This window comes from Triplophysa rosa, linkage group LG2, assembly GCF_024868665.1.
Source record: "Triplophysa rosa linkage group LG2, Trosa_1v2, whole genome shotgun sequence".
Classification (NCBI taxonomy): Eukaryota; Metazoa; Chordata; class Actinopteri; order Cypriniformes; family Nemacheilidae; genus Triplophysa; species Triplophysa rosa.
The window spans coordinates 20,155,333-20,181,461 of NC_079891.1; the positions used below are offsets into that span (position 1 = coordinate 20,155,333).

General features: G+C 39.1%; 2 protein-coding genes across 4 annotated transcripts in view; one reads left to right on the top strand and one right to left on the bottom strand.

Moving 5' to 3' along the window:
- Positions 1 to 3,905, bottom strand: part of LOC130545270 (STING ER exit protein) — a 7,970-nt gene extending 4,065 nt beyond the window's left edge. Inside the window, exon 1 of the mRNA XM_057319705.1 lies at positions 3,697 to 3,905. Coding sequence (XP_057175688.1) covers positions 3,697 to 3,820 — 124 coding nt within the window. The 5' untranslated portion in view covers positions 3,821 to 3,905. The remainder of the gene's footprint in view (positions 1 to 3,696) is intronic.
- Positions 3,906 to 4,596: 691 nt separating this feature from the next.
- The window catches only part of rxfp2l (relaxin family peptide receptor 2, like), a 41,667-nt gene continuing 20,134 nt past the window's right edge, over positions 4,597 to 26,129 (top strand). For 2 of the 3 annotated variants that reach the window (XM_057327558.1, XM_057327573.1), the window contains exons 1-4: positions 9,613 to 10,189; positions 11,645 to 11,716; positions 25,244 to 25,349; positions 25,449 to 25,520. In XM_057327558.1, coding sequence (XP_057183541.1) covers positions 9,991 to 10,189; positions 11,645 to 11,716; positions 25,244 to 25,349; positions 25,449 to 25,520 — 449 coding nt within the window. In that variant the 5' untranslated portion in view covers positions 9,613 to 9,990. Of the gene's footprint in view, positions 4,676 to 9,612; positions 10,190 to 11,644; positions 11,717 to 25,243; positions 25,350 to 25,448; positions 25,521 to 26,129 lie in introns of those variants that run through there. The other variant, XM_057327565.1, reaches the window with a different exon arrangement.

The window sequence follows — 26,129 nt, forward strand, 5'->3', positions numbered from 1 at the left end:
GTAGAAACAACAGATTTCTTTAACAACATCATTTTATGAATGAAAGCCAACATTCTGATATTAGTACTGCAACTAATGTCTCCATTAAATTGATTATTTTTTCTTTATTTTAACATTAATTATAGCCGTTCAACATTGAGTACAGTATAATTGAGAGCTAATTACAGGTGCTGGTCATATAATTAGAATATCATCAAAAAGTTGATTTATTTCACTAATTCCATTCAAAAAGTGAAACTTGTATATTATATTCATTCATTACACACAGACTGATATATTTCAAATGTTTATTTCTTTTAATTTGATGATTATAACTGACAACTAGTGATGGTTTGGGGTGCCATGTCATCTGCTGGTGTTGGTCCACTGTGTTTTCTGAGGTCCAAGGTCAACGCAGCCGTATACCAGGAAGTTTTAGAGCACTTCATGCTTCCTGCTGCTGACCAACTTTATGGAGATGCAGATTTCATTTTCCAACAGGACTTGGCACCTGCACACAGTGCCAAAGCTACCAGTACCTGGTTTAAGGACCATGGTATCCCTGTTCTTAATTGGCCAGCAAACTCGCCTGACCTTAACCCCATAGAAAATCTATGGGGTATTGTGAAGAGGAAGATGCGATATGCCAGACCCAACAATGCAGAAGAGCTGAAGGCCACTATCAGAGCAACCTGGGCTCTCATAACACCTGAGCAGTGCCACAGACTGATCGACTCCATGCCACGCCGCATTGCTGCAGTAATTCAGGCAAAAGGAGCCCCAACTAAGTATTGAGTGCTGTACATGCTCATACTTTTCATGTTCATACTTTTCAGTTGGCCAAGATTTCTAAAAATCCTTTCTTTGTATTGGTCTTAAGTAATATTCTAATTTTCTGAGATACTGAATTTGGGATTTTCATTAGTTGTCAGTTATAATCATCAAATTAAAAGAAATAAACATTTGAAATATATCAGTCTGTGTGTAATGAATGAATATAATATACAAGTTTCACTTTTTGAATGGAATTAGTGAAATAAATCAACTTTTTGATGATATTCTAATTATATGACCAGCACCTGTATATAGGACATATACAGAAATTGAATTAAGTTCTCAAACACTTTAGTCTTTAATGCTAAATGAAATACAGAATTAAAGCTACAAAACACATTGATTTGCTCTTTTCTTTTGTTCTTTGATTAACATTAACATTATAGATCTGACACCCTTTTACATTTTCCGGCTCTTTGCATTCATTTAGGATTTTATTTAACACATTGAAATCTGTGCTATCGAAAATGCTAGCCAAAACGGGCTTTCAGGCATAATCTTGTGTCTTTTTGTTCATTCAAGCATGAAAGAGAACTTAAATGTGTCCTGAACTGGGCTTGTTTATTGTTTTATACTGTTGTATGAGGTCTACTTATGACGTTCGCGTGGTTTTTACATTCTGTGACCGCTGTTCAGAAACTGCAGCTGCGGTTCCGCAGCTGGACACTATTGGACAGAAAGGTAAAACAACTATCAAACGACTTCAGCTGTTTTGATAACTCTGCCTACTTTGCTCTGGCCAGCACGGCTCTCACTAAATCCTTGGTGTTTCGAGTCTGACGTCATCACGCAACCATGTTTTTGGGCAAGTTTAACAATCACAGGTAATTTAGATGGTTAGAGTTGGGTTAGGGTGTGGGGGTTAGGGTAAAGGTTTCGTAAGACTTGAAACATTGCGCATCCTGTGTGCAAGCTGCTTAACAGTTGTAATTTCAGTAACAAGGGCGTTTTCAGTTCTGACACTTACAAGATGTTCGCTTGAACACGATTCCCTCTTATACAACAAAATCTCGGGTTAAAATTGTGGTATGTGGACTGCACACCAGACAGGACCGATGTCGAGTTGCATTGTGCAGCGTCCCACAGCTAGAGGCTGTCTATCTATACTGAATGCGTCAAAGCAACTGTTTCAAATCGTGCTTAAATAGTTTAAAGGCCTCTACATGAATAAGAGCGTAATTATATGTAACGCTAGACAAAGGATGACAAAATAAATGCGTTAACGTTGACAGACCTACTTAAAAGTGAATATGAACTTGTTTTCTTTGCCATATTTGAGGTCTGAAAAATACAGAGCATCTTTTCTGTCATTTTGACCTGTTTCTCCAGTGTTCATTTTCTGCAAATAAATGCAAATAGAATCAATATTTTTTAAATTTGGGAGAAATATTGTGAGTAGTTCAAAAATTAAACAAAATGATAATTTTACCTAAAAACATACCTATAATTAGCAAATTCAGAAAAACTGAAATGGTGCTTTGAAAAGGTCGCTTATTTTTTTCCGCGGCTGTATATATCGATTATTTATTGATAAATATAGATGACCAATACATTGGTTGTTAATGAGGAATAAACCTTGACAGGGTGCCCCGGACCCAATACAAGAGGAGGGTAAAATTTGGAATTCATTACTTGATGTAAATTTGGCCTAAACTTAAACTTTGAAATGATTAAGCTTTATGACACTTACTTTCAATTATGATGAATAAAAATAGCATACAGAGCACTTCTAATCACACTCATTTAGTTTCCACAGAGGGAAACCACATGCATAACACCATAAGAATAAAAGGCAGAGAACAGCAGCTGTTAATTATCCTTGTGTTCTGATTATATTTCAAGTCAATGTGTTATTTTTCACAATCACACTCTTGGTGAAGCGAATAAATGAGTGAGAATTTCAAGAAGCGTACAGCTGTGCTGGAACAAAAAGAGAGAGTCTCAAGGCAGCCCAAGCCAGTAATTAATGACACGTCATGATTCTACCCCAATCTAACTTTAATGGGGATTTCAGGAAATCATGCTGTGAGATTATTAAATGAGCAAATCACACTTTGCTTTCAGCAGTACATGATGATATAACACGGGTAATTTGGTCTCTGTGGACCTAGATCTTTTAAGAACTAGGTCTAAATTAGTAGGTTTGTTCACTTGCAGTAGTGGCAGGGACTCTCGTTAGTAAAGTGGTCCAGAACTTTGAGCACTAGGCGACACCACGTCAAATAATGTATATTACACACACATGTGTTGCACTTCCCTTACTGCATCTTTTATTATGCTTGTTATTATACACGTCAAAGAACAGACATATTCTGAAATCCTTGTCGACTGTTGTCTATCCATAAGCTATGACATTTAAGTTAGACGGATCCCTGAACACTTTCAAAAGACTATGGAGAACTCACAGACATTACTGTCACTGTGCCAAACTAACATTGCGTTGTCTTATATCACGTCCCCAGACCAAACTAAAGGACAACACATTTTCGAGCGCCAGACGTCTAAACTGACACCGGATAAGTGATGCTGATCGGGTCACAGCAATGTGGTGTGAAAGATCAGCCCAACTCCTCTAAAAGGGTTTCCCTGTTCAGTGTTCACACTTTCAAGATGTGTCGCACCGCCGCCTCGTTACGTAAAGAGTGAGAACGCGGTAAGGTCAGATGACTAATGTAATGCTTTACAAACTAAGCTATAATAACACCTTTAAACAATAGTTTGTCGCGTCGTTAGCAGTGTAGAATAAACATTGGAAACATAGTTAATTCTTTGTTTATCTAAAAGCGTCAGTCTAATCGCTTCGGACTGGGAAACAGAGCGGAAACATGCAACTACAGTGTCCGTTTTTGGACGTCGATCGAGACTTGTGATGTCGCTACTTACCCAAAACCAGAACCATCTGTCCACACAGACAGTAGTACACGTGCAGGGGTTTCTCCCCGTCATCATACTCCTCCCGGTCACGGGTGTCCGAGCACACCACACTCCGAGACACGACTTTGGGCATATTTGATCTCCGTTTACTTTTAAAAAGGCGGAATGTAATATCTCGTTTGACGCTTGTTTACTGTCCTCCTGCGGTCGCCTTGTGATGACGTAGTTCGGCGTGACTTAACGGCAGTCTTCGCATATATTGTCCTCCAGATGGCGCTGTGGATGTTAAAAGTACTTAAACCGTATGCGTAAAATCGGTGTGGAAAGTCTCTGGATATGAGTCATGGTATGAAAACTTATATTTTAAAAGTGAGATATCACACTTTTTTAACTCGTGATATTTGCCTCCACTTTATGAACACCATGGTTTTTCAGTAGCCTTACGTCCTCAGTTCATCATTTATTTCAGATTTCAAAATAACGTATGATTCTTTTGTTCTAGTGAGTTAAGACACTTTTTATAATAATTTAAAAGTAGGCTTTTTGGTTTGTTTAGCAAACCTATATTTTTTTATAAAGCACCCCTGCCCATTTTTCCTTGAATACACAAACACACACCTCTTGCACAAACACAGTAAAATGGTATTGAGAAGACTCTGTCTCACAGTGTTACAATTGAACATAACAACAGGACGCCTTTAAATAATAGACAGAGCACATGGGTTTCCTTACGCAAGCACACATGTGTGTTAGAAATCCTGCTGTGTTGGTTTAGCAGTGAGTATGCTGTGATGTGAAATGTGTGTGATTGATATAGGTCTCTCTCTCTCTCTCTCTCTCTCTCTCTCTCTCTCTCTCTCTCTCTCTCTCTCCATTGCTCGGATCAGGGACAAGCAGCCTTAGCGATACTTGCCTCTCAGAACATCACGCATCATGCTTTCTCCTCTCCTCTTCTCTTCTCTCTCCTTTTCTCTTGCTTTTCTTTCAGGTAAGGCACTTTTTACCCCCACTTTATCTTTTCCACGCACTGTATCTCTCTCATGGCTTTCTTATTCTAAACACAGGTAACCACACTGATCTCAGAAGATATTTGTTCTTTTGCTTTTCCACTCTCTGGTGTTCCTTTACTCGGCTTGCCAAGTCTTGTTCTCTTTCATTCTGTCTCTTGTGTGCGTATGTGGTGCAGCTTTACGGACGTGTTAATGAATACCTGTGCAGATGAATGGAAGAGTGAATGCATCTATTGAATAAGGCACACCGTTAGCCAGTCACATGGGAGTCATTGTTTTTATTGGTTGCACTTTTGACTGAAGCTTTATCAGTTTTGCGGATCATTCGTACGTGTAATTGAATGAATAAATGTGGTAAACTGGCTTTATACAGCTGCATGCGCTAACAGACTTTTTAATTGTTATAATTAGAGACTTTCATACTGCATTGCGCTGCAGTAATAGAGGTGAGATCTTGAAAAAACGCAGGGGAAATGTCAGACGAATGCTGTTCATCTGGCACTTTTGTCAGAGCTGAGTAGGGGATAGTCTGCAGTTATTGGCTGCACAGTTTTTGCAACTGTGAAAGTGTGTTTTGTGTGCATTTTTTTCTATGTAGCTTTAATGCTGTAAACTTGGTGTAGTTGTTTGGTTATGGTGTAGGACTGCAAAGCTTGTGGAATAGTTTTGTGATAATGAGTTACCTGTGATGCTTAATAGGTGAATCCTCTTTTTAGATCTGTTGGTGGATCTAAACGTATCTCCTGAGACTTGGTGCAAAATGTGTGTGTGTTAGAGAGAGTGAGGACGTGTGTGTTTTGAATTATTGAGGAGACGTCAGAAGATTGATGGACACAGATACACACATGCTGATACTCGCACACATACACACGTTACAAAATTCCCCAAGGTTTTGAAATACAACATATTCACCTGTCCAAAGAGTCGCCTACAGCAAAGAAGTTTATTTGTTCTTTTATTTAAGGCTCAGAATGTACACTTGTAATGTCAAATCATTTACAGGAGAAATGCATCAAAACAGTGCAAATCAAAAACAATAATAGTGCAAATGTAAAAAAAGCCAAAGTAGCCTAAACAATGTATACTTGACAGGTAAAGTGCAAAGAATAGCTATAATTAATAAAAACTAGGGATGCTCGGGCCCGATACTAAGATCATGTACTCGTACTTGTAAAAATGCACCGATACCAAAGATCGATACCTCATGTGACATAACTGACAGAACTGACAGAAATTTGTTGTGAAATTTGCTTTGAAAGTTTGTGACAAGCACATAAAATTGTTTATTTTTTCATAATGTGTTTAAGGTAGAGTTGTTTGTCATTATGAATCTATTCTATTTTTATTAGTGTCACTCATGTTGTGAAAAGGTACAGGCATCGGTATCGGCGAGTACCAGAAAAAAAATGTCGGTACTTGTACTCGGCCTATAAAAAATGGTATCGGTTCATCCCTAATAAAAACATCATAAACAAAATGAAAAAATCACGAAGAATTTAGGATATATTTTTTATACTACTAAAATACAGAAGGATCCTCACCCTCTTTCTCTCACCCTCTTTCGGTCTCTTTCTACATGTCGCCGTTAACAATGTGACTTCTGGCATCTTTAATAATAAATGATCTGTTATAAACTGTGTCCAGAATGTATCATCCATCCCTTTAATGCTTGAAAGTTTATTGCATCCATCAAACCTGCCCTAACTATAATACTCTCACTATACATTATTAGGATGAGATTCATGTTTATGTTTTTGCAACGCATAACAATTCTGCCAAACTCTGTTTACAATGTATTCTTACATATGTACGTTATGTATATTTTTAGAACCACATAACAAGCAGTGGTGTTGTTTTTGAAAATGAGTTTTATGCAGGGGTGTGCTGTTTTCTTCACGGCAAATGTATAACATGATGGTAATGAATGCTGAAATGTCTGCAGAATCAGATGTTTAGGTTTTTGGGATATCTTGTTAACTCTGTAATCACCTGGACATCCTTTCCATTAAAGACTACAACTTCTATTTTAAGATTTTGTTAGACACCTTGTTTGGATAGGCCTAGGTCATTTCACTAAGTAATTTCATAAAGCTGTCTCCGAAAGAGCACACTCATAATTTATGTTTTTTAAATTAGTAAGGCTCCTCAAACTCACGAGAACATGATTTAATTGATGGGACATCATGGGAGCATCTGACTCAAATTACCTCCTAACAGAATCCATTAGTCTTAAAGGTAAGATGAATTCTTAATAGGTGTCTCATTTACTAGAGTAAGAAGTGTTTTGTCCATGAGCCAAAGCATAACAGGATGCAGTGATTTAGCATGGAAAAGTTCTCAGAATGAGACGTCAAGTGAAAGCTGTGAGAAAAGTTTTACAGTGTGTAATTTCCAGGAGAAAACTTGTAGCCTTAAACCAGATGTGTTCATAAGAATTGAACAATTCTGTTGACTGAGATAATGAGAGTGTAAACTAAATAAGTAGAAAACTTTTGCCCACGAGGCAGAGAATTAAAAAGTTGAGGAAATGCCAAGAATGTAAAGACAAGTAAGTATAAGATTTTTTGAAAATCTAAAAATGCAAAAAGTTTTCTGTGATCTTTAGGTTTAGGGATAGGGTTAGGGGTGTGTGTTCCAATAAAATATACTGTATAGTTTGTACCGTATAAAAAGAATTACGACTATGGACTGTCCCCACGGAGATAATAAGCCGTGTGTGTTCCAATGTGTTCATGTGCAACAGTATGCCTTCAGACAGTCTCTCTTTGATCACTAAACAGTTTCACTGAATTATATTGATTATTATATTATTTAAGAATGTGTGGGACGGGTGTGCGTATATGGTGAGACAAACACATCTTTCAGTTTCAAAGCACCACAGCTAGAAGGATTTAACTTTATCTGTCTCACTCTCTCCATCTGTCTTACTTACCTTTAAAGTGATAATAAAGATCATCTGTGCATGTGTGAGACGATGTGCACATGATGTGCACACAGACGTGTTTGTATGCGTGTGAGGGAGAGATACTTGAGCATCCCAGTGTCAAGGATGAGGTTCTGGAGTGGTGAGGTAATTGGGTTGCGTGCGTTCAGAGGAGACAGACTTGACAGAAGAGACACGCACGTGACTGACTTACCTGCCCAATAATGACAGACCTCAGAGTGTACCAGCAAGACATTATTCATGTGTGCATCTTTATGTGTGAATGGAGAAGATCGATAGAGCGAGGCAGAGAACTTTTGTTGACCTGTAGGTTTGATAAGGAGCATGTGGAGGTGCCGGCTCAGGGTGTTGTGTATAGACCAACTTGCTTTCTTGGAGTGGTTTGTATTCATCCTGCGGGTAGAGTGAGAAGCTGATGGCTAGATGATCATGGAGAAGATGAAAATCAGAATGAGAAATGCTCAACGGAAAGTGATAAATGGCTTGTGTGAATGAGGCAGAAAACGAAGCGAAAAGGCCATTGATTTTTAATATGTGATGTCATGAGATATGATAGTAACGTTGGAATAAAAGAAATGAACAAGCACACACCATATACCCTCTTGCAGTACTTTAAATCCTGGTATATAATTGCATGTGGAATATAATAAAGACTTTTTTTATAGCGAAAGTTCAGTTCAATACCTTATTACATTTAAGCAAAAAGTAAGTGGTTGTTTTAATATTATCAAGGCTTATTGGTTTTGTTAGGCATGACTTCAAAATATGGTTGAGCTTATTATACAATGGATACCACATTAAAATATTATATTTATATATTTTTATGTTTATTGTAAAAGTTATTTTTAAATGTTTCTTTAATTTTGAAAACATTAAAGGAATAGTTCACCCAAAAAAGGAAAGTTCTGTCATCATTTCTGTCTCACATTGTTCCATGCAGATCTCGTCCCTCATTGACTCCCATAGTATTTATTTTCCCTACTATGGTAAATGGGGGACGAGATCTGCTCAGTTACTAACATTCTTCCAAATATCTTCCTTTGTGTTTAGCAGAACAAATACATTTATACAGGTTTGGAACAATCTGAGGGAGAGTAAATGATGACAGAATTTTCATTTTTGGGTGAACTATCGCTTTAAAAGCCATCCACGAGAAGAAATAATTCCTGACATATAAACTGTAATAGAACATCGATTTGAAACAAAAATAACAATTTCATTGATTAAATGCTAATTAAATGAAAAACAAATTAATAATAGAAATAATTACAAATATTTATCTCATGTCCTGAAACAAAAGGAATTATGTCCTTTCTCTCAAGAACTGGCACAAAATGTCATTAACATCATTAAAAATACACAATGTGCAAAAATACATTAAATGTCCCTGCAGTGTAATCTCCCAGTTGCTTCAAGGGAAATTCATTCTCAGATGGATGTCATCTGGATGCCAAAACATACGTAAAAGGAAAATCTATCTGTCTGAGTATCCTACATAGTGCTGGGCTTTGGATCAGCCGAATCAAGCATTTTTGCTGGGAGCTTTACAGAAAAAAGTTTAATTTATTTTTGACACATTCAGGCTCAAGTTTCATTTTAATTTCACTGTATCAGCCCTGGTAGAAGTGCAATAGTGTTACAGTAATAAATACTTTTGTTATAAGCACCACAAGTGATAAAACTTCTGCAGTTTTAACATAAAGTTGTGAACTTCACTAGATAAACTGATAAGGTCAAACATTTTAACACCTTAACTCTAATCAAGAACATTTTGGTTTCATGATGTTAGGTCACACCTGCATCACAATAGGATGTCATCAGTTTGCAACAATACACGTTATGATGTCACGAGGCTGAGAGGTCACGCGAGTGGTGGCAGGGTTACTACCAACAAAAGTCTTCCATCAGTCACGTGACCTACCAGCATCATGAACTGACCTCCAGAACTGCACCATAACAATGACGAAGCAACAACTGCAAAGAGTATGCACATGCATCAGCTCAAAATCCAGTTTAGGCAGCCGGCATTGCACACAAAATCATGAAAGAAATGTCTTTTCAAATCCTTCTCTTGTGATTTTTTTCAATTTTAATTTTGTGAAATCTGTTTGTTTGCATTTTAAAGTTGCATATTGTACAGAACAGGTATTTGACCCCCACAGAAGCAGTGAAGACGAGGAAAAAAAGGTTTTGTACAAAATAATTGCTGTGATTAATCCAGTGCCTGAACTTTAATTTGACATGTGATTAGTGAATCAATGTCTTGGAGTTTTTGCTGGTTTAATGCACGGCTGAAACAGTTCTTCACAAATTGCATTTATTCATGACTGTGTTTGTGCTGCTCTGCATATGAATGCAGGCACATTTTGGCATTACCTTGTTTCTGTATATGCGTGTGTTTGTGTTTGTTTGTATGTAGATTCTTCAGGGTCCGATAAGTGTCCATTGGGTCAATTTCCATGTGGGAATCTATCGATTTGTTTGCCACAACCACAGCACTGCAACGGGCAGCAGGACTGTCCTAATGGAGCAGATGAAGAGAACTGTGGTGAGAATATGTTCAGTACAAGAGCACTCACTTACGTGTATAGCCAAAAAATAGAAACCATTCCCAATTTTCATTTAATCAGCATTTGTAGATGTATTTTTGGCCATTCCAGTCCAGTGTCTGTTGAATTTAAACAAAATCAAACCTTGGGAGTGACAAAGTCTTTTATAAAAATCTTTAATAAAAATCAAGGTTATCACATAAAAAATAATATTTGAACTTTTCCTAAATACATGTACAAATATTACTTTTGTATTGCTTAAAAGTGAATGTGAACTTGTTTTCTTTGCAGTATTTGAGGTCTGAAAAAATTTTTTCTGTTATTTTGACCTGTTTCTCCAGTTTTCATTTTCTGAAAATAAATGCAAATAGTAAAAAAACTGTATTCGAAATTTGGGAGAAATATTGTTAGTTGTTCATTTTACCTAAACACATACCTAAAAATAGTAATTTCAGAAAAACTGAAAACAACTTTGAAATGGTCTCCTAATTTTCTCCGCAGCTGTATAGAAACATGACCTGGTCAAAGTAATGCACAAACTATTTTTTTAACAGAATGTTATATCCCTATGAACATGCATGTGCATATAGACACTAGACATTTTAAATATGTATATTTCACGTTTGGAAAACTCGTACAATACAAATGTATCAAACTATTTAAAAAATTGGTATGTGGGGACATTTTTGTCACTGAATGTGTGCGGAGAACCCAATTGCAGGACAGCGATGAAGGGGTTAACAAAAACACTTTATTTGGACATAAAACAGAAACAATAAACCCACGAGGGGGAAAAGGCGGACACGGTAACAGAACAAGAACTCAAAACAAAACACTTCCCAAGGGGGGGCAAAAATAAACTAATAAACAAAACAGTGACAACGTCTTAAACCAAAAAACACAGCAGGGAAAAACCACAAGAAACTTACAGACTACGGACAATCACGGACAGGGCAAGGAACGGGAGCACAAGCACAAGGTAACGGTAACGGTAAAACGATACAAACACGGTAAAACTATACAAACACGGTAAAACGTACAATCCACGAGCACAAGACAAAGAAACAAGAGGGTATATATAGGCAAGACAAACGAGGGATAATGACATGGGGCAGGTGTGGGTAGTCAACCATCAGGGAAAGATAACAAGGAAACGATAGGAACGGGGCCAATGACGAGACACTGGAGAGAACGTATATTACTGTCAAACGGACAATAATATGTTTCTCTCCACACATAACCAAAGACTTTGTCATGGCTCTGCTACAGGACCAAGAAAAATATGACTAAGGAAGCAGAGCCATGACACATTTTAGTTGGTTCACCAAGTCATGTTTCACATTAAATATACTAACAGGATTGTGTGAGGATTATGTTTACAGTATGTATATATCATTAGCCTGGTACAAAAACAATACTAGAACCTTTCACTAATTTGTGTTTTTGTGTTCCAGTGGATAACAGTGGTTGGCCACACTTGTTTGATGCCTTCATGAAAAAAAGAGTCCAGGAGTCAAAAGAGTGCAGTGAGTATTCACATCTACAGTATCTCTCCTGTATTCCCTTCCTATTTTTCTGTCTCTCCCTGTAAGTCAGTCTATGTTTCCAATGGCTCTTGGGATAGGCGATGTACTGTATATAGGTAGTCACCTAAGGCAGCAGCTTTCTCTGGGGCTGCGGAGACTCCAAATAGTCTCCTTTTGCTCAAATGGGCTCCGCGGCTTTTTATTGCACCCGCTATCCATTGCTAATGAATTGCATATAGTGCTTTTACCAAACAGCCCCCTGTGCTGTGCTTTACTTTGTTGTTCTTTTTCACTTGACTGTTATCTGCTATCACCACATAAATAAGATAAGCACACTGTCTGTTATTAAGTACTTTGTGTTATTGTTTGTTGTCTAAACATGTGTACCAGCTCCCAAGATATCAAGTTTTATCATTGGGGATGTTATTTTGAGTGTTAAAAGGGTGGATAGGTGTGTGATTTTACCAAACTGCTTTGATTCTATTGAGAGTATGAAAACAACTGTGAAATGTTCTTAGAATTTTTCCAATTATATTTTTCTAATATAGAAATATATAATATATTATATTTCTAATTATATTTCATGTTATAATGTAGAAATCTGATCCTTCTTGAAGTGGAACTTCAAGGACTGAGAGAAACAGATGTTTATTTCCCTCTTTCATCTTAGCGTGCCAGAAAGAGGGTGGCCAATGTGTTTAGTTTGGTGAATATATTAGACATGGTTCATTGTCTCACTTTTGAAGATCAATTTGTTTTAAAAACCACAAGCAACAAACAGTTTTAAACTCTGCAGCAAATCAATTTGTCACATTGCTGATTTTATTAATAAAACATCTAAACAAATTGCATAACTGACCAAACAACCATAACTTTGGCTGGATGAAAGGGTGAGAGGAAAGGAAAGAGAAATTAAACATTTACATCTCACACAAATATTAGTTTACGATTTTTTTTAAATTAAAAAAAGCAGCTGAAGGAAAGTAATGAAATATATTTTGTACAGCCAGGCATTATGCTTTTGCAAAATGATTTATGATATTGGACAGCCGTTGTAGTCTTTACATTTTTCATATTTCACATATGACGTTAAATAATGTTAACCACAGCCCTTATTTTACATATTAATCGAAAACTGCTATAGACATTATTAAATTAATCAGCTAGTCAAACACCGATAGAGTGTGTAAAGGAGACTACGGAGCCCCTTTTGTGACATGGGGTGGAAAAAATATGAGAGGGAAGAGAAAATATATTTTTAAAGGTTTTGCGTTATCTCGCAAAACTTTTGCATTCCCTTGCAAAACTTTTGCATTCCCTCGCAAACACATTTACGTTATCTCGCAAAACATTTTGCGAGTTCTGACAAACACTTCATGTTTAATGTCCTGCTGGCAGAATTTAAGACTAGCTCCGTACATAAACATTGGTCTATAGTCGCAGATTCCCTGACCAATAACTCGTGAGCTAAACGTTCTTATAACACAAATGACACCTCATTCTATGTAACGTAAACAATGAATTTTAACTTAATTTTCCACAAACCGAGCCTTGTATTAATCTCAGGTGGGAGCCGGCTGAGACAAGACCGAAGGGATCGTCTGTAAAGTGCAAAACCGGAAGATCATTAGGCTACGAAAAATAGTCATTAACTTCAGTGCTACATACTGTAGTATAACTAAAACCAGTTTAAATTCAGCAGGAGAGCATTAATGTGTAAACTGAATTTGGTGAGACCACAGTGTGTAACATTTAAGTTATTAAAGGCGCAGTTCTTGAAAATCAGCGGCCACTAGCGTTGTATTATAGTTTTGCAACGAATCTCTGAGTCATTTGCTCACCCCTCCCTTTCGAATTACGATGGTGGCCGCAACAGTAAAAAAAGATGTCGTCTACTGAGACAGCGGATAGCAGTGATACAAGCAACGATGTTTCTTTGCAAAGGTAAGGCAATATATTAACGTAATTAATCATTTAACATGTATTCTATTGCGAAAGTTACTGTTACAATTCTATAATTAGATATATTTCTTGCGTGCTATCTAGTACACGCTGAGAGTAGTGAAGTAACTAAAGTTAGCTAATCGTAAATAGCAACGCTGTTCAAAGCGTTTGATCTGACAGCGACATAGGCAGTTAGGTGTAAGTTAGTAGACGTTTGTCTCCCCCTTTGTAAAGTCAGGAACAACCGGAGTAGTACCCAGGGACGGAAAACATTATTATTCGGAGGTTATATGGCCATTTGTATAAAATGCTAACGTTACCGTTTCAACAAAACAGTTGTTTGGTAAACATTGAAAAAGTGGAAACATTGAAAATGTTGAATTATCTTACCAGTCTAGCAGAAAACAGGCAACTTCGGCGTCGCCTTGAAAACATTTGTCTTTCAACAGTGCCTTCCATCTGGTAATAGATACACCGATGTTTATCCTGGATTTCTGCCGCCGTTTGTCTCTAATTCGTCTGGCAGCATCACGTTTGCGCTTCTTTGACGACGGAGATTCACGCTCTGTCGGCTCTTGTGCACAATACGCATGGTCCTCCATTTTATCAAAACTTCTAAGACAGAACAATCAATTGCTTCAGCTAGACGACGACTACTCCTCCTCCTCTCCGTACTACGACTTACTACTTTGTGCGTCTTCAACTCAGTGATGACGCAAGCTGCGTCTAAAAACACACACGAAGACCAACATATACGAAACGCGCTCTGTAGAGCTGTTTGTCCGTTAGAGCTTACTGTACAAAACATGGCTGCGCAACATAACAAATTCCATGTAGATAGGCCCGCTCCCTATGTAGATACAACTGGTTTATTCTAAGGTAATAAAAACATAACTTTTCATTACGTAAGGTTTTTATACACATCTAAAGACACAGTTTTGTATGTTATATTGCATTTCTGTTAATATATCATACAAAACATACCGCACTGTACCAGTGTTGAAGTGTCGAGACTCGGACTCGGTCTTGAACTCGGTTTCGAGACCCTATTTTAGTGGTCTTGGTCTTGCCATGGACTTGTGTGCATCTCGACTCGTACTCGAACATGTTCGGAATTGGACTTATGCCCGAGTCCACTCGAGTTTCATCAAAAATATTAAATACATTGAAAAGACATCCCTTTATGGGCCAAAAATGAAAGTTGTTTATATAGCTTTTCATGGCGTCTCCTGATTGTCTAATATTGATGTCCAGTCTGTACAAAGTAAAAACTGGTTGAAATTTTTAGTTTACACATGGAAATAAATTAAGTGAGACTCTTTGAAATAAACTGAGTTGAATGATTTGAGTGCAGTAAGATAGCAAGCAACCATTGAATCAAGGTTATGATTTGTCAATGTTCATTGCAATAAATCAGTATCACTTTTGTACCTGCAAAAATCACCATTATTGTGATCTTTTTTAGCTTTAGTTGAGCTCTTGGCTCTTCTATTTTTATGTTAAATTAGGTTTCCTTCAGCCATAACTGTGTGTTAAAATAAATTAGTTGTAGCAAAGAGATGATTACTTCTGAATGGTAATGCATGCAATTTGAAATTGTTTAGATCACTGTTAATAATTGGGTTTGGTTTATTAATGTGTCAGCTCTGTGGATCTTTAGTTTGATATACTGTGATTTATTTTAGGAATTAACATATTCACAATCTGTTAAACCACTTTAACACACAACGACATCAAGAATCTGCATATGAAACTCAACAATGGTGACAATCAACAAAAGAAAGCTTCATGCTGCAATGCATGCTGGGTGATCTGTTTATCTGAATTATTTTGACGATTGTCATCATTGTTGAGGGTTGTATGATGAGGGTTGATGTCAGTGAAATATGTTTGTTTATTTTCTCTCAATATTTGTGCATTGACTAGCCAGAGCACTCAGACCAGTCATCAATTGATCAATAATGTTTAAAACTAATACATTTTATTACAGCCTGACAATTTCCATGAGAACAACCCCAACTTTTGTAAAAGCATGTCTGTCTTTCACAGTGCACAAGTGTTTTTATAACACTACTACATGACCTGAACGAAATAATTTAACAAAAGTCAAGGATCAAGAGCCCAACTAAAGCAAACACTGATCACAATAATGGTTATTATTGTGGGTACAAAACTCATTTCACAGAGTCTCATTTCATTTATTTCCATGTGAAAACTGAAAGTAGTCTGATAAACTCCAGATTTGAACCAGTTTTTACATTGTACCAAGGTCCCCTGTACGTCAATATCAGACGTTCAGAAAACGTAATAATGGGCCAATAAAGGGACGTCTTTTTCAACATCGAAAGATGCAGAAAAGACGTCTTTTGGACATATCTTTGGTCAGGGGGAAGTCATAATTATAATAAAATTACGTTTACAACACTTACTATGTGGCCTTTTTTACCCTCAACTAATAATATTTTTAAACTAATATCAGTCTAAGTAAATAAAACACAGTGTACATGCCATGGTACAGTATATTTAATGCACCGAGCACTCTATGAGCTAGCTGATTGATGTTATGCTAACCTCGTGTAACACAACAGGACACAAACAGTTTTATTGTTTGCACCAAACATTTAACATATTCTTGAAGATTTCTATAGGTCTCGTCTCAGATCTCTTGTCCTAGGACTCGGACTTGACTCGGACTCGACCCTCTCTGGACTCGGTCTTGACTCAAACTCAACCTACTCTGGACTCGGTCTTGACTCGAACTCGACCTACTCTGGACTCGGACTTGACTCGGACTCGAATGAGCTGGTCTCGACTACAACACTGCACTGTACCTTTAATGACTGTTTTTGTAGTAACGCTTTTCGGATTTACAGTCACTTTGCAGACGGTTTCTTTGGACTTGTCCATGTTGCCTGCTCATATAGAGATCAATTTATATTCTCGTTTTGAGGAAGACTAGGTTGTAGATCATTGTCTAAGGAAGTATGTGTTATTTGTGTTATAACAACGTTTAGCTCACGAGTAATTGGTCCGGGAATCTACTCTGAACCGCTCCATTGTTAATGTACGGAGCGGGACAAGGACGTTTGAATGTTTTGCGAGATAACGCAAATATGTTTGCGAGAGAACGCAAAAGTTTTGCGAGAGAACGCAAAAGTTTTGCGAGATAACGCAAACATGTTTGCGAGAGAAAGCAAAAGTTTTGCGAGGGAACGCAATGTTTGCGAGATAACGCAAAACCTTTTAAAAAAAATTCTCTTCCCTCTCATATTTTTTCCACCCCATGTCGCTAAAGGGGCTCCGTAGGAGACAGATCCATGCTGTTAGATTTTCTTTGCTCTGCATTGCCATGTGCTGTCTTCATAAAGATCAGGGTCACATTAGACATCTGAGCTGTATGTTTATGAACAGAGAAATGTTCATAAACATACCCTTTAGGCTCATTATATGTACAAATTGTGTACTAGGTAGATTTGCTATGAATGTTTATGCAGTTACCGGTTTTTCATCATTTTTTAGAGAATTAGGCAACAAAACAAAAAATATAAAAAGTAGAATTTTAGTGAATTCACCCGTCTGTCTACTTCTCATGCAAGAGGTGCACCACTGGATATGGAAAAGGATAAAAGGATACCGGCCATAAGGATAAAAAATGTTGTTTTGGTACAGGCATGGGGATCTGAAAACAATGTGCAAGTTTTGCTTGAGGGCTGCTGTCTTTGAATCTGATTAATCTGTTTTTGAATCTCATGATCCCATGAGCTCACTCTTTATGGTTTGGTGAACAGGCTGAACGAAGTCACGAGAAAGATCATGCATACTGATCTGCCTATTGTGTTTACAATTTCTCTTCCTAAACCTCAATCTTGTTTTCAGTTGACTAACTAAACAGTTCTCATAGTACATCTTTAGGCTGTATCTCGCAAGCTCTGAACCGTGTCTGGGCCTGACTTGTCATTATAAAGTTAGCAGAACACTTTCCCTCTGTCTACCATTCAATTAAATTCTGCTGGTAAGAGGGTTGGTGCAATGTTAAAGGGATAGTTCATCCAAAAATGAAAATGCTGTCATCATTTACTCACGCTCGTGTAATTTCATGCCATTATAAATTACTTTGTTCCGATGAACACAAAGAAAGATATTTGGAAGAATGTTAGTAATTTTCAGTTCTGGGACATCATTGACTACCATAGTAACGAAGAATTAAATGGTAGTCAAAGGTGCCTGAGAAATTCTTCAAAATATCTCCTCATTATATGTTCAACAAAACAAAAAAATACAATCTTTTTTTCCTACAATGTTAGTGGATGATGTCCCAGAACTGAAAATTGCTAACATTCTTGCAAATATCTTTCTCTGTGTTCATTGGAACAAAGAAATTGATACAGGTTTGAAACAACCTGAGGGTGAGTACATTTTGACAGATTTTTAATTTTTGGATGAAATATCCCTTTAATAGACTGACCTAAATGTCAGGAACTCAGATTGAGAGAATCTGAATGGGAGGTGTTAATATTAGCAGGGTAGATATGGGGTTTGAGTACTTTGTGCAGGTGTGTTTGATTCAGCAAAAAAACTAGGAAATGGTTTTGAGGGGAAATAAAGTTTTATTATGAAAAAGCTTGTTTTCGTCCCTCGAACTTCACCTTGGAATCAATAATCAAGCAGAACTTGTGACGAAAGCAAAAGCAGATCATTTAATTTATCTGCACTGGAATAAACACATTTTTAAATGAAGACAGGACTTTTTCATTTAGTGTGACTCCTAAAGTTTTTCAGTTGTTTATGCAATCATTGAGTCACCTGGCAGAAGTCTAACTCCAGCACTTAAAAGGGTTTCCTCCTTGTTAAACATGTCTCCACAGAGCCTTTAATGGATAGTGATAGTTTCTACTGCTTTCTAGAGAGGTCCTGCGTGAGCTGAGAGGGAGCGCCTAGGGATATGATACTGCTCACAACACAGTTGTAAAACTAGTCTAGACTTTTAAGAATTTTCTATGTGAATAAAATACCAAAACAAGGGTCCAGTTCTCTGGAGTTCTGATCTATCGCCACTTTCTCACAGACACCGTTCCATTCTGTGCCGATCCAGGCCAGCCGGTACAGATAAGGTTTCATTTTCCACTGAGGGCTGATAATGGAGATCTTTGAATGGAATGCAAACGTGGAATGGAATGATATGTAAATATGGAGGTCGATCAGATATTTCTGGTGGTGAGGTTGAGAATTGCAACGAACTCACTCCATGGCTCACTCCACTCATGCACTCTGTAGAGCAGTTTGTCCATTTAGGGCTACTGTATAAACAGCATGGTGAATTCCATGTAGGGAGACCCATGGTGTATGTAGATAGAAATAATAGCTAATAATAATAAAACATAAAGCTTCATTATGTAAGGTTTTTATACACCTCTGAATACATTATGTCATTATGTATATTATATTGCATTTCTGTCAATATATCCTCCAAAAAATAACACACAGCACCTTTAAATAGCGGGCTGGGTTGGTTAGGTAGCGAGAAACTGGTATCCTCAAATGATACTCTTATCCTTCCTTACTGTTGTTAAAACCGTTCAAACAGTGGAAAAGTGGCTTTTGTTTCAACTTTTTGGATAGGCATTCAGATCTGCTAATTATCCTGCTAAAAAAACAATAGAAACCATCACAGAAATTCTATTTGTCACACTACCAGAGGGAAGGACATGATGCACACCAGCAATTAACAGTTTAACAGTTTAATATTCACAGGTGAGATTAAACAGGTAACATCCACGGGTAAGCTTTAACGGGTAACATCCACAGGAAGGTATCCACTGGTGAGAACAAAAAGGTAACATCCACAGTGAAAGCACACATTTAATATAAAGGAGAGAGAAACACAGGTCAAATATTAAACAGACTATAAATTCCTATATGCAATAATAATTAAGTAAAACTTTAAAATTCAAATTCTGAAGCAGCCCCCCGGCCAGGCAAATACTGCAAAACAGTATGCAAACAGTGGCGAGGAACCCAAAACTCCAATCGAGAAAAAAACCCTCAAAAAACCTAGGAGAACCCAGGCCCAACCAGGGGATTCCAGTTCCTCTCTGGCAAAAGCTGCTGCCTCTGCACAAGCTCGACAGTGCTTTCACAACAAGGCTAAATAAAAATAAATAAACTTACTAATAAGGTAAATTATAGATTTAAGGTTATCATTAATAATCTAATAGCATTTTAAATTTTGTAGTGAAGACGTGTAATATTGCCGCGTCCTTCTTTATCCAGCTCTATCATCTCAGCTCTTGTCAGGTCGCTGCTTCCTATTCTCCGCTCTACAATCAGGTCTAGGCATGAACTGCATCCTGCTTGCTGTGGTAACCTTGGAACAATGAGACAAGACTGGCTGAGAGTAGAGTACTGTTCTGCACTCTTTGATGCAACAAGTACATCAGTTGTTGTTGGAAGAGTTCCTGGTTCCGGTTGATCTAACTAATGCAGCCTAAACCCTCAGAGGATTAGATTAGACTAGATTTAAACTGACAGAGTGTGTCTGCCTCCCGGACAGTGCAGGGAAGACTATTCCAAAGTTTAGGTGCTAGATAGGAAAAGGATCTACCACCTGCACTTGATTTAGAAATTCTAGGTATTACCAACTGACAGGATGCCTGAGAGCTTAATGCACGTGAAGGACTGTAATACAAGAGGAGTTCACTCAAGTACTGAGGATCTAAACCATGTAGGGCTTTATAGGTAACAAGCAAGATTTTAAAGTTAACGCGATTCTTTATAGGTAACCAGTGCAAGGTTGACAGAACCGGGCTAATATGTTCATACTTTTTGTACGTGTAAGAACTTGAGCTGCCACATTTTGGACCAGTTGGAGTTTTTGTAATAAGCCTGCAGGGCAACCACCTAACAGTGCATTACAGTAATCTAGTCTTGATGTCATGAATGCATGAATTAACTTCTCTGCATCTGACATTGACAGCATATGACGTAGTTTAGATATATTCTTAAAATGGAAAAACGCAATTTTACAGGTGTTGGCGACATGGCTCTCAAATGACAGATTACTATCGAATAGAACGCCAAGATTCTTAGCTGATGACGAGGGTTTTATGGAACATCCATCAATAATTAAGCAGTATTCTTGATTGTTACGTATGGCGGTTTTCGGTCCAATAAGTAACACTTCTGTTTTGTCCGAGTTCAGTAATAAAAAGTTGTTACTCATCCAGTTTTATTTTTTATATCGACTATGCATTCCATTATTCGATGGAACTGCTGTGTTTCATGAGGCTTCGTGGAAATATAAAGTTGAGTATCATCAGCATAACAGTGAAAGCTAACTCCGTGTCACATTATTATATCTCCTAGAGCTAACTCCGTGTCACTTTATTATATCTCCTAGAGCTAACTCCGTGTCACTTTATTATATCTCCTAGAGCTAACCCCCGTGTCACTTTATTATATCTCCTAGAGGTAGCATGTATAATGCGAAGAGCAAAGGCCCTAAGACTGAGCCCTGTGGTCCAAACTGGACTTGTGATTTGCGTGACGCCTCATTGTTTATTGCTCCAAATTGAAAACGGTTAGCTATTCCCTTAATGCCGACGTAATTTTTGAGTCTATGTAGGAGTGTGCTGTGGTCAATGGTTTCGAATGCAGCACTAAGGTCTAGCAGCATCAATAACGAGATACAACCTCGGTCAGACGCCAATAGCAGATCATTAGTAACTCTGATCAAAGCAGTCTCTGTACTGTGACATGCTCTAAATCATGACAGGAATTCTTCATTGATGTCATTCCTTTGGAGGAAGGAGCATAATTGAGTTGAAACTACTTTTTCCAGAACTTTAGATATGAAAGGTAGATTCGATATAGGTCTGTACTTCCCTAGTTCTCTAGGGTCGAGTTGGGTTTTTTGACAAGGGACCTTATAACAGCCACCTTATATGCTTTAGGCACATGTCCTAATGTCAGAGATGAGTTAATAATACTAAGAAGAGGATCTATAATTTCTGGGAGCATCTCTTTCAGTAGATTTGTAGGTCTAGGGTCTGCCCCTCTATTCGGGAGGGGCAGAAACCGTGGGCCAATCCCTTAACCCCAAATTCAGGTCTGCTGATTATAGCCAGGGATTGGGAAATGCGAGTTGATTTAAACCACAGTCTTACTTTCCTCTTGGAAATTGCAGCGACCAACCTGCGGCCGGACATGGTTCTGTGGTCCAGCTCCAGTAGGACAGTCCTCATAGTTGAGTTGACTGTACCTTGGGAAGAGGCCATTATCGAAGCATTTGAAAGAAAGAATCTCCGGTATGCCAACTTGGCAGCGGAGGCTGAAGATCGGGGATGGACAGCGAAAGTGTTCCCGGTGGAAGTGGGCTGCAGAGGATTTGTTTCCAATTCCACTACAAGGCTGCTTAAGAAAGTGGGGATCATAGGACATGCCCAACGGATTGTAGTCAAAGAACTTGCCACTGTCGCTGAGAGAAGCAGCCACTGGCTGTGGTTGAAACGGAAGGATGCAATATGGGCTGCCAAGTGACCACGTAATAAAATGGTGTTGTGTGTTGTATTGTTATGCCACACGAGACCGGGGGCACTGAGCTTGCATTCGTGGAGCGAGTGGGGCTATAACAGCCTTAGCCAACGGGTTGGCGCGTATGGTTGCGTTGAAATTTTGGTAACATTTTGTAATGTTATGCCATACGGGACCGGGGGCACTGAGCTTGCATTAACGGAGCCAGTGGGGCTATAACAGCCTTAGCCAACGGGTTGGCGTGTATGGTTGCATTGATTTTTGGTCCTATTTTGTAATGTTATGCCATACGGGACTGGGGGCACTGAGCTTGCATTAACGGAGCCAGTGGGGCTATAACAGCCTTAGCCAACGGGTTGGCGTGTATACGTGGTACCTCGGGTCTGAGCGCGGCTCCAAGCCGCGCCCGGCCCCGGTCCCGTTCTTCCCAGAGGTGCATGAGGAGCTCAGTAAGACGTGGAACACCCCCCTCACGGCCCGTTCCCGTCAGACCGGCTCTGTTGCCCTTACCTCCCTCGATGGTGGGGCAGCCAGAGGCTATATCGAGCTTCCCCAGGTGGAGCGTGCTGTCGCGGTGCACCTGTGCCCGCAGATGGCGGCCACCTGGAGAGCTCGGCCTAGACTCCCTTCCAAGGCATGTAAGTTTTCGGCATCCCTGGTGTCGAGGGCTTACACTGCTGCGGGACAGGCTGCCTCCTCCCTCCATGCCATGGCCATCCTGCAAGTTCACCAGGCCAAGGCGTTGAAGGAGCTCCACGAGGGTAGGACCTACCCAGTGGCAATGCAGGAACTCCGCACCGCCACTGACCTCGCTCTACGGGCGACTAAGGTGACGGCGCGGGCCCTGGGTCGGGCGATGTCCACCATGGTGGTCCAGGAGAGGCACCTCTGGCTAAACCTTGCGCAGATGATGGATTCTGAGAAAGTTCGCTTTCTAGATGCCCCCATCTCGCAGGGTGGGCTGTTTGGTGATACCGTCGAAGATTTCTCCCAACAGTTTTTGAAGGTGAAGAAGCAGACGGAGGCTATCAAACACATCCTGCCCCGCCGCGACTCGGCCACCTCCAGGCCTTCGAGATCCCGAGTGGCGTCTGCTTCCCAGCAGCCCCGGTCCTCCTTTACTCCGGGTCCGGTTCCAGGGCCCCCTTCTCAGGCTGCCTCCCGGAAAAGGACGTCGAAGATGAAACCGCCACCCCGCCAGCAGCCGTCGCGGAAGCAGAAGTGACCCTGACGGGGGGGACCCCAGGGAGATCGAGCTACCATCAGGCCCGACCCCAGCGACATCGCTGGGGGATCGGACAGGGACGGTTCCTGCCCCGTCTCATCATCTGCTGGCCTCCTCCGGGGCGTTTTCCATAGGAACCCCATCTGTCGGCTCGACACAACGTCGAGAGACCGACAGAAAGGGAACGTCTTGGTTATGGATGTAACCTCAGTTCCCTGATGGAGGGAACGAGATGTTGTGTCCTCCTTGCCACAACGCTGGCCGCCCACCGTAGTGGTCGGGGATCCTCAGGCTCCTCAGACCAAGAGGTGAGTGAATGCTGCATGCCGTGTTCCTTTTATACCCGGATGTCCAGGGCGGAGTCCGGCATGCAAATTTCATTCGCCAATTTTCATTGGCCTTTTCAAAATAATCAGAAGATGATAGGTTCTCAAGTCAAACCCCATCTGTCGGCTCGACACAACGTCTCGTTCCCTCCATCAGGGAACTGAGGTTACATCCGTAACCAAGACGTTTTCTTCTATTAGTGATGAAAAGTAGGCGGATCTAGACGTTTTTAGGGATTTCCTGTATTTTCCAATACTATCCTTCCATGCTGTACGAAATTTAGTTTTCTTAAAGTTGCGCTCCATTTTTCGGGCCACTTTCTTTAAAGCCCGAGTGTGTTCATTATACCATGGTGTTGGGCTGCCATTTTAATCTTCTTTAAACGCAGAGGAGCAACTGTGTCTAGCGTTTCCGAGAAGGTGGAGCTAAAATTTTCAATGGTAATGTCAAGATCTTCAATGTTATTTCTCATGCTAGAGATTTGAGACAATTCAGGCAGATTATCGAGAAAGCATCTTTGGTAGTTGAAGTTATTGTTCTACCATATTTGTAACAAGGAGTTTGATTTGCAGCCGTAGGCCAGTGAAGTGTCCTATGTTGAGTTATTCAAATAGGCTAAGTGATTTCCATTTTTGCCTTACTTAAATAAAACTACCAAAAAATCACTCACTTATTTTTGTTCCTCCCTGCTGATTTTTATAAGGCATGAAATCAAAATCTTTTGAAAACTTGCTTTTATTTTATCCAGAACAAAACATTAAAGTGCTCATGAATATTATGGGCTGAAGAGGGCAACATGAACTTGAGCAACTTCGGTTTTTAACCATTAATGGAGAGTGTGAATGTGAAAAGATTTGAGGCGATGAAAGGACACGGCAAATCGATGCGTAAAATGGAAAACATTATCTTTAGGGTTATATGAGAAGATCATTGGTGCTCCCCTGCCCACCCTCCAATAACTGTATTCATCCAGAGTGAGGAAAAGGGCTCAGAAAATCACCCTGGACCTCTCACATCCAAGCCATCATCTCTTCACAATGCTGCCGTCTGGTCGGCGCTACAGAGCACTGAGCACCAAAACAACCAGACACAAAAACAGCTTCTTCCCTCAGACCATCTACCTCTTGAACAGTTAAATGTGTTTTACCCACCGTGCAATTAATAATTAAGTGCAATATTAATTATATCCTCCAGATAATACACTATCTATTTTTTATACAACTTTTTCTGTAAATTATTTTTCAGAGGAAATGTATGTATCTTATTTTGGGGGACATAAGATAATTTGTTTTTATCACATAATTTCCAAAGTTTACTTATTTAAAACACACACTGTCAAACTTACACACAAGTATAAGGCTATATTGCCATTCTTTTCTAAGACTGAATGATATCGCCTAGCCGCCCATTTTCATAAAGAAACGTATAGTACACGCACCTTTTTTTTAAAGAAGCAATTTCCTGCAGAAATGTTAATGACCTGTTTGTGTGCATGTTTTCAGTGTTAGACGTCTATCCAGACGTGTGTCATTGTGAGGGACGGAAGGTGAACTGCAATGGCAAAAATCTCCTTCACATTCCTGCTGTGTCCTCTAATGTTACAGCACTGTAAGTGTAAAACCACAGAGAATCGTAAAACAACCAGAACAAGAAGTTCATCATTGTATTTGTTTTACAAATGGTATACTAAGCATTTATTTTCCGTAGAGAGCTCAACAGTAACAGGATCGAATCTCTTTCTCGAGACCTGTTCATCCGCTACAGGCGCTTGGAAAGACTGTGAGTAATGCTTTATTCTGTCCTCTCATTTCATTTTTAAATTTCTTCTCATGTTAATAATGATTAGCCACAGCTTTGCAATTACTTTGTACTTTTCTCTAAAATACCTAGCTGCGTGTGTGCGCGTGCACGTGGGTGCGTCTAAACTGCATGCATGTACATAATTCAACCATTTCTTCTGACCCCACTTTTGCTTCCAGCTTTTCTATTTGCTGACAAAAAAATCATAATGTGAGGCACCCGTCATCCTCTCATTGTTCTTCATTTACTGTTAAGTGCAGTGGTGGTTTTAAAGACCGGCTTTCAGGATGACATTTTACCTGTCTTTCAGAGTTTAACAGCTAGACAAGTGTCACAATACGTCATGTCTGTCAATTAAAAAAATTACAGACACTGCTTTGAAAACGTCTTATTAAGATAAGTTTCATAAGGTTGTTATTTAACCCGTTCATGCGTGAATTATGAAATTGAATTGGGTTGAATGAAATAAATAATGAAAGAATGTATGGCAAGCTTTAAATGTTTCTGTTCCCAGAGCAAACCTGAAGAACAGTGTATTGTTCCGTTGACCATTTTTTACTGTTCTTCAATTGTAAATGAAAGCCTGAG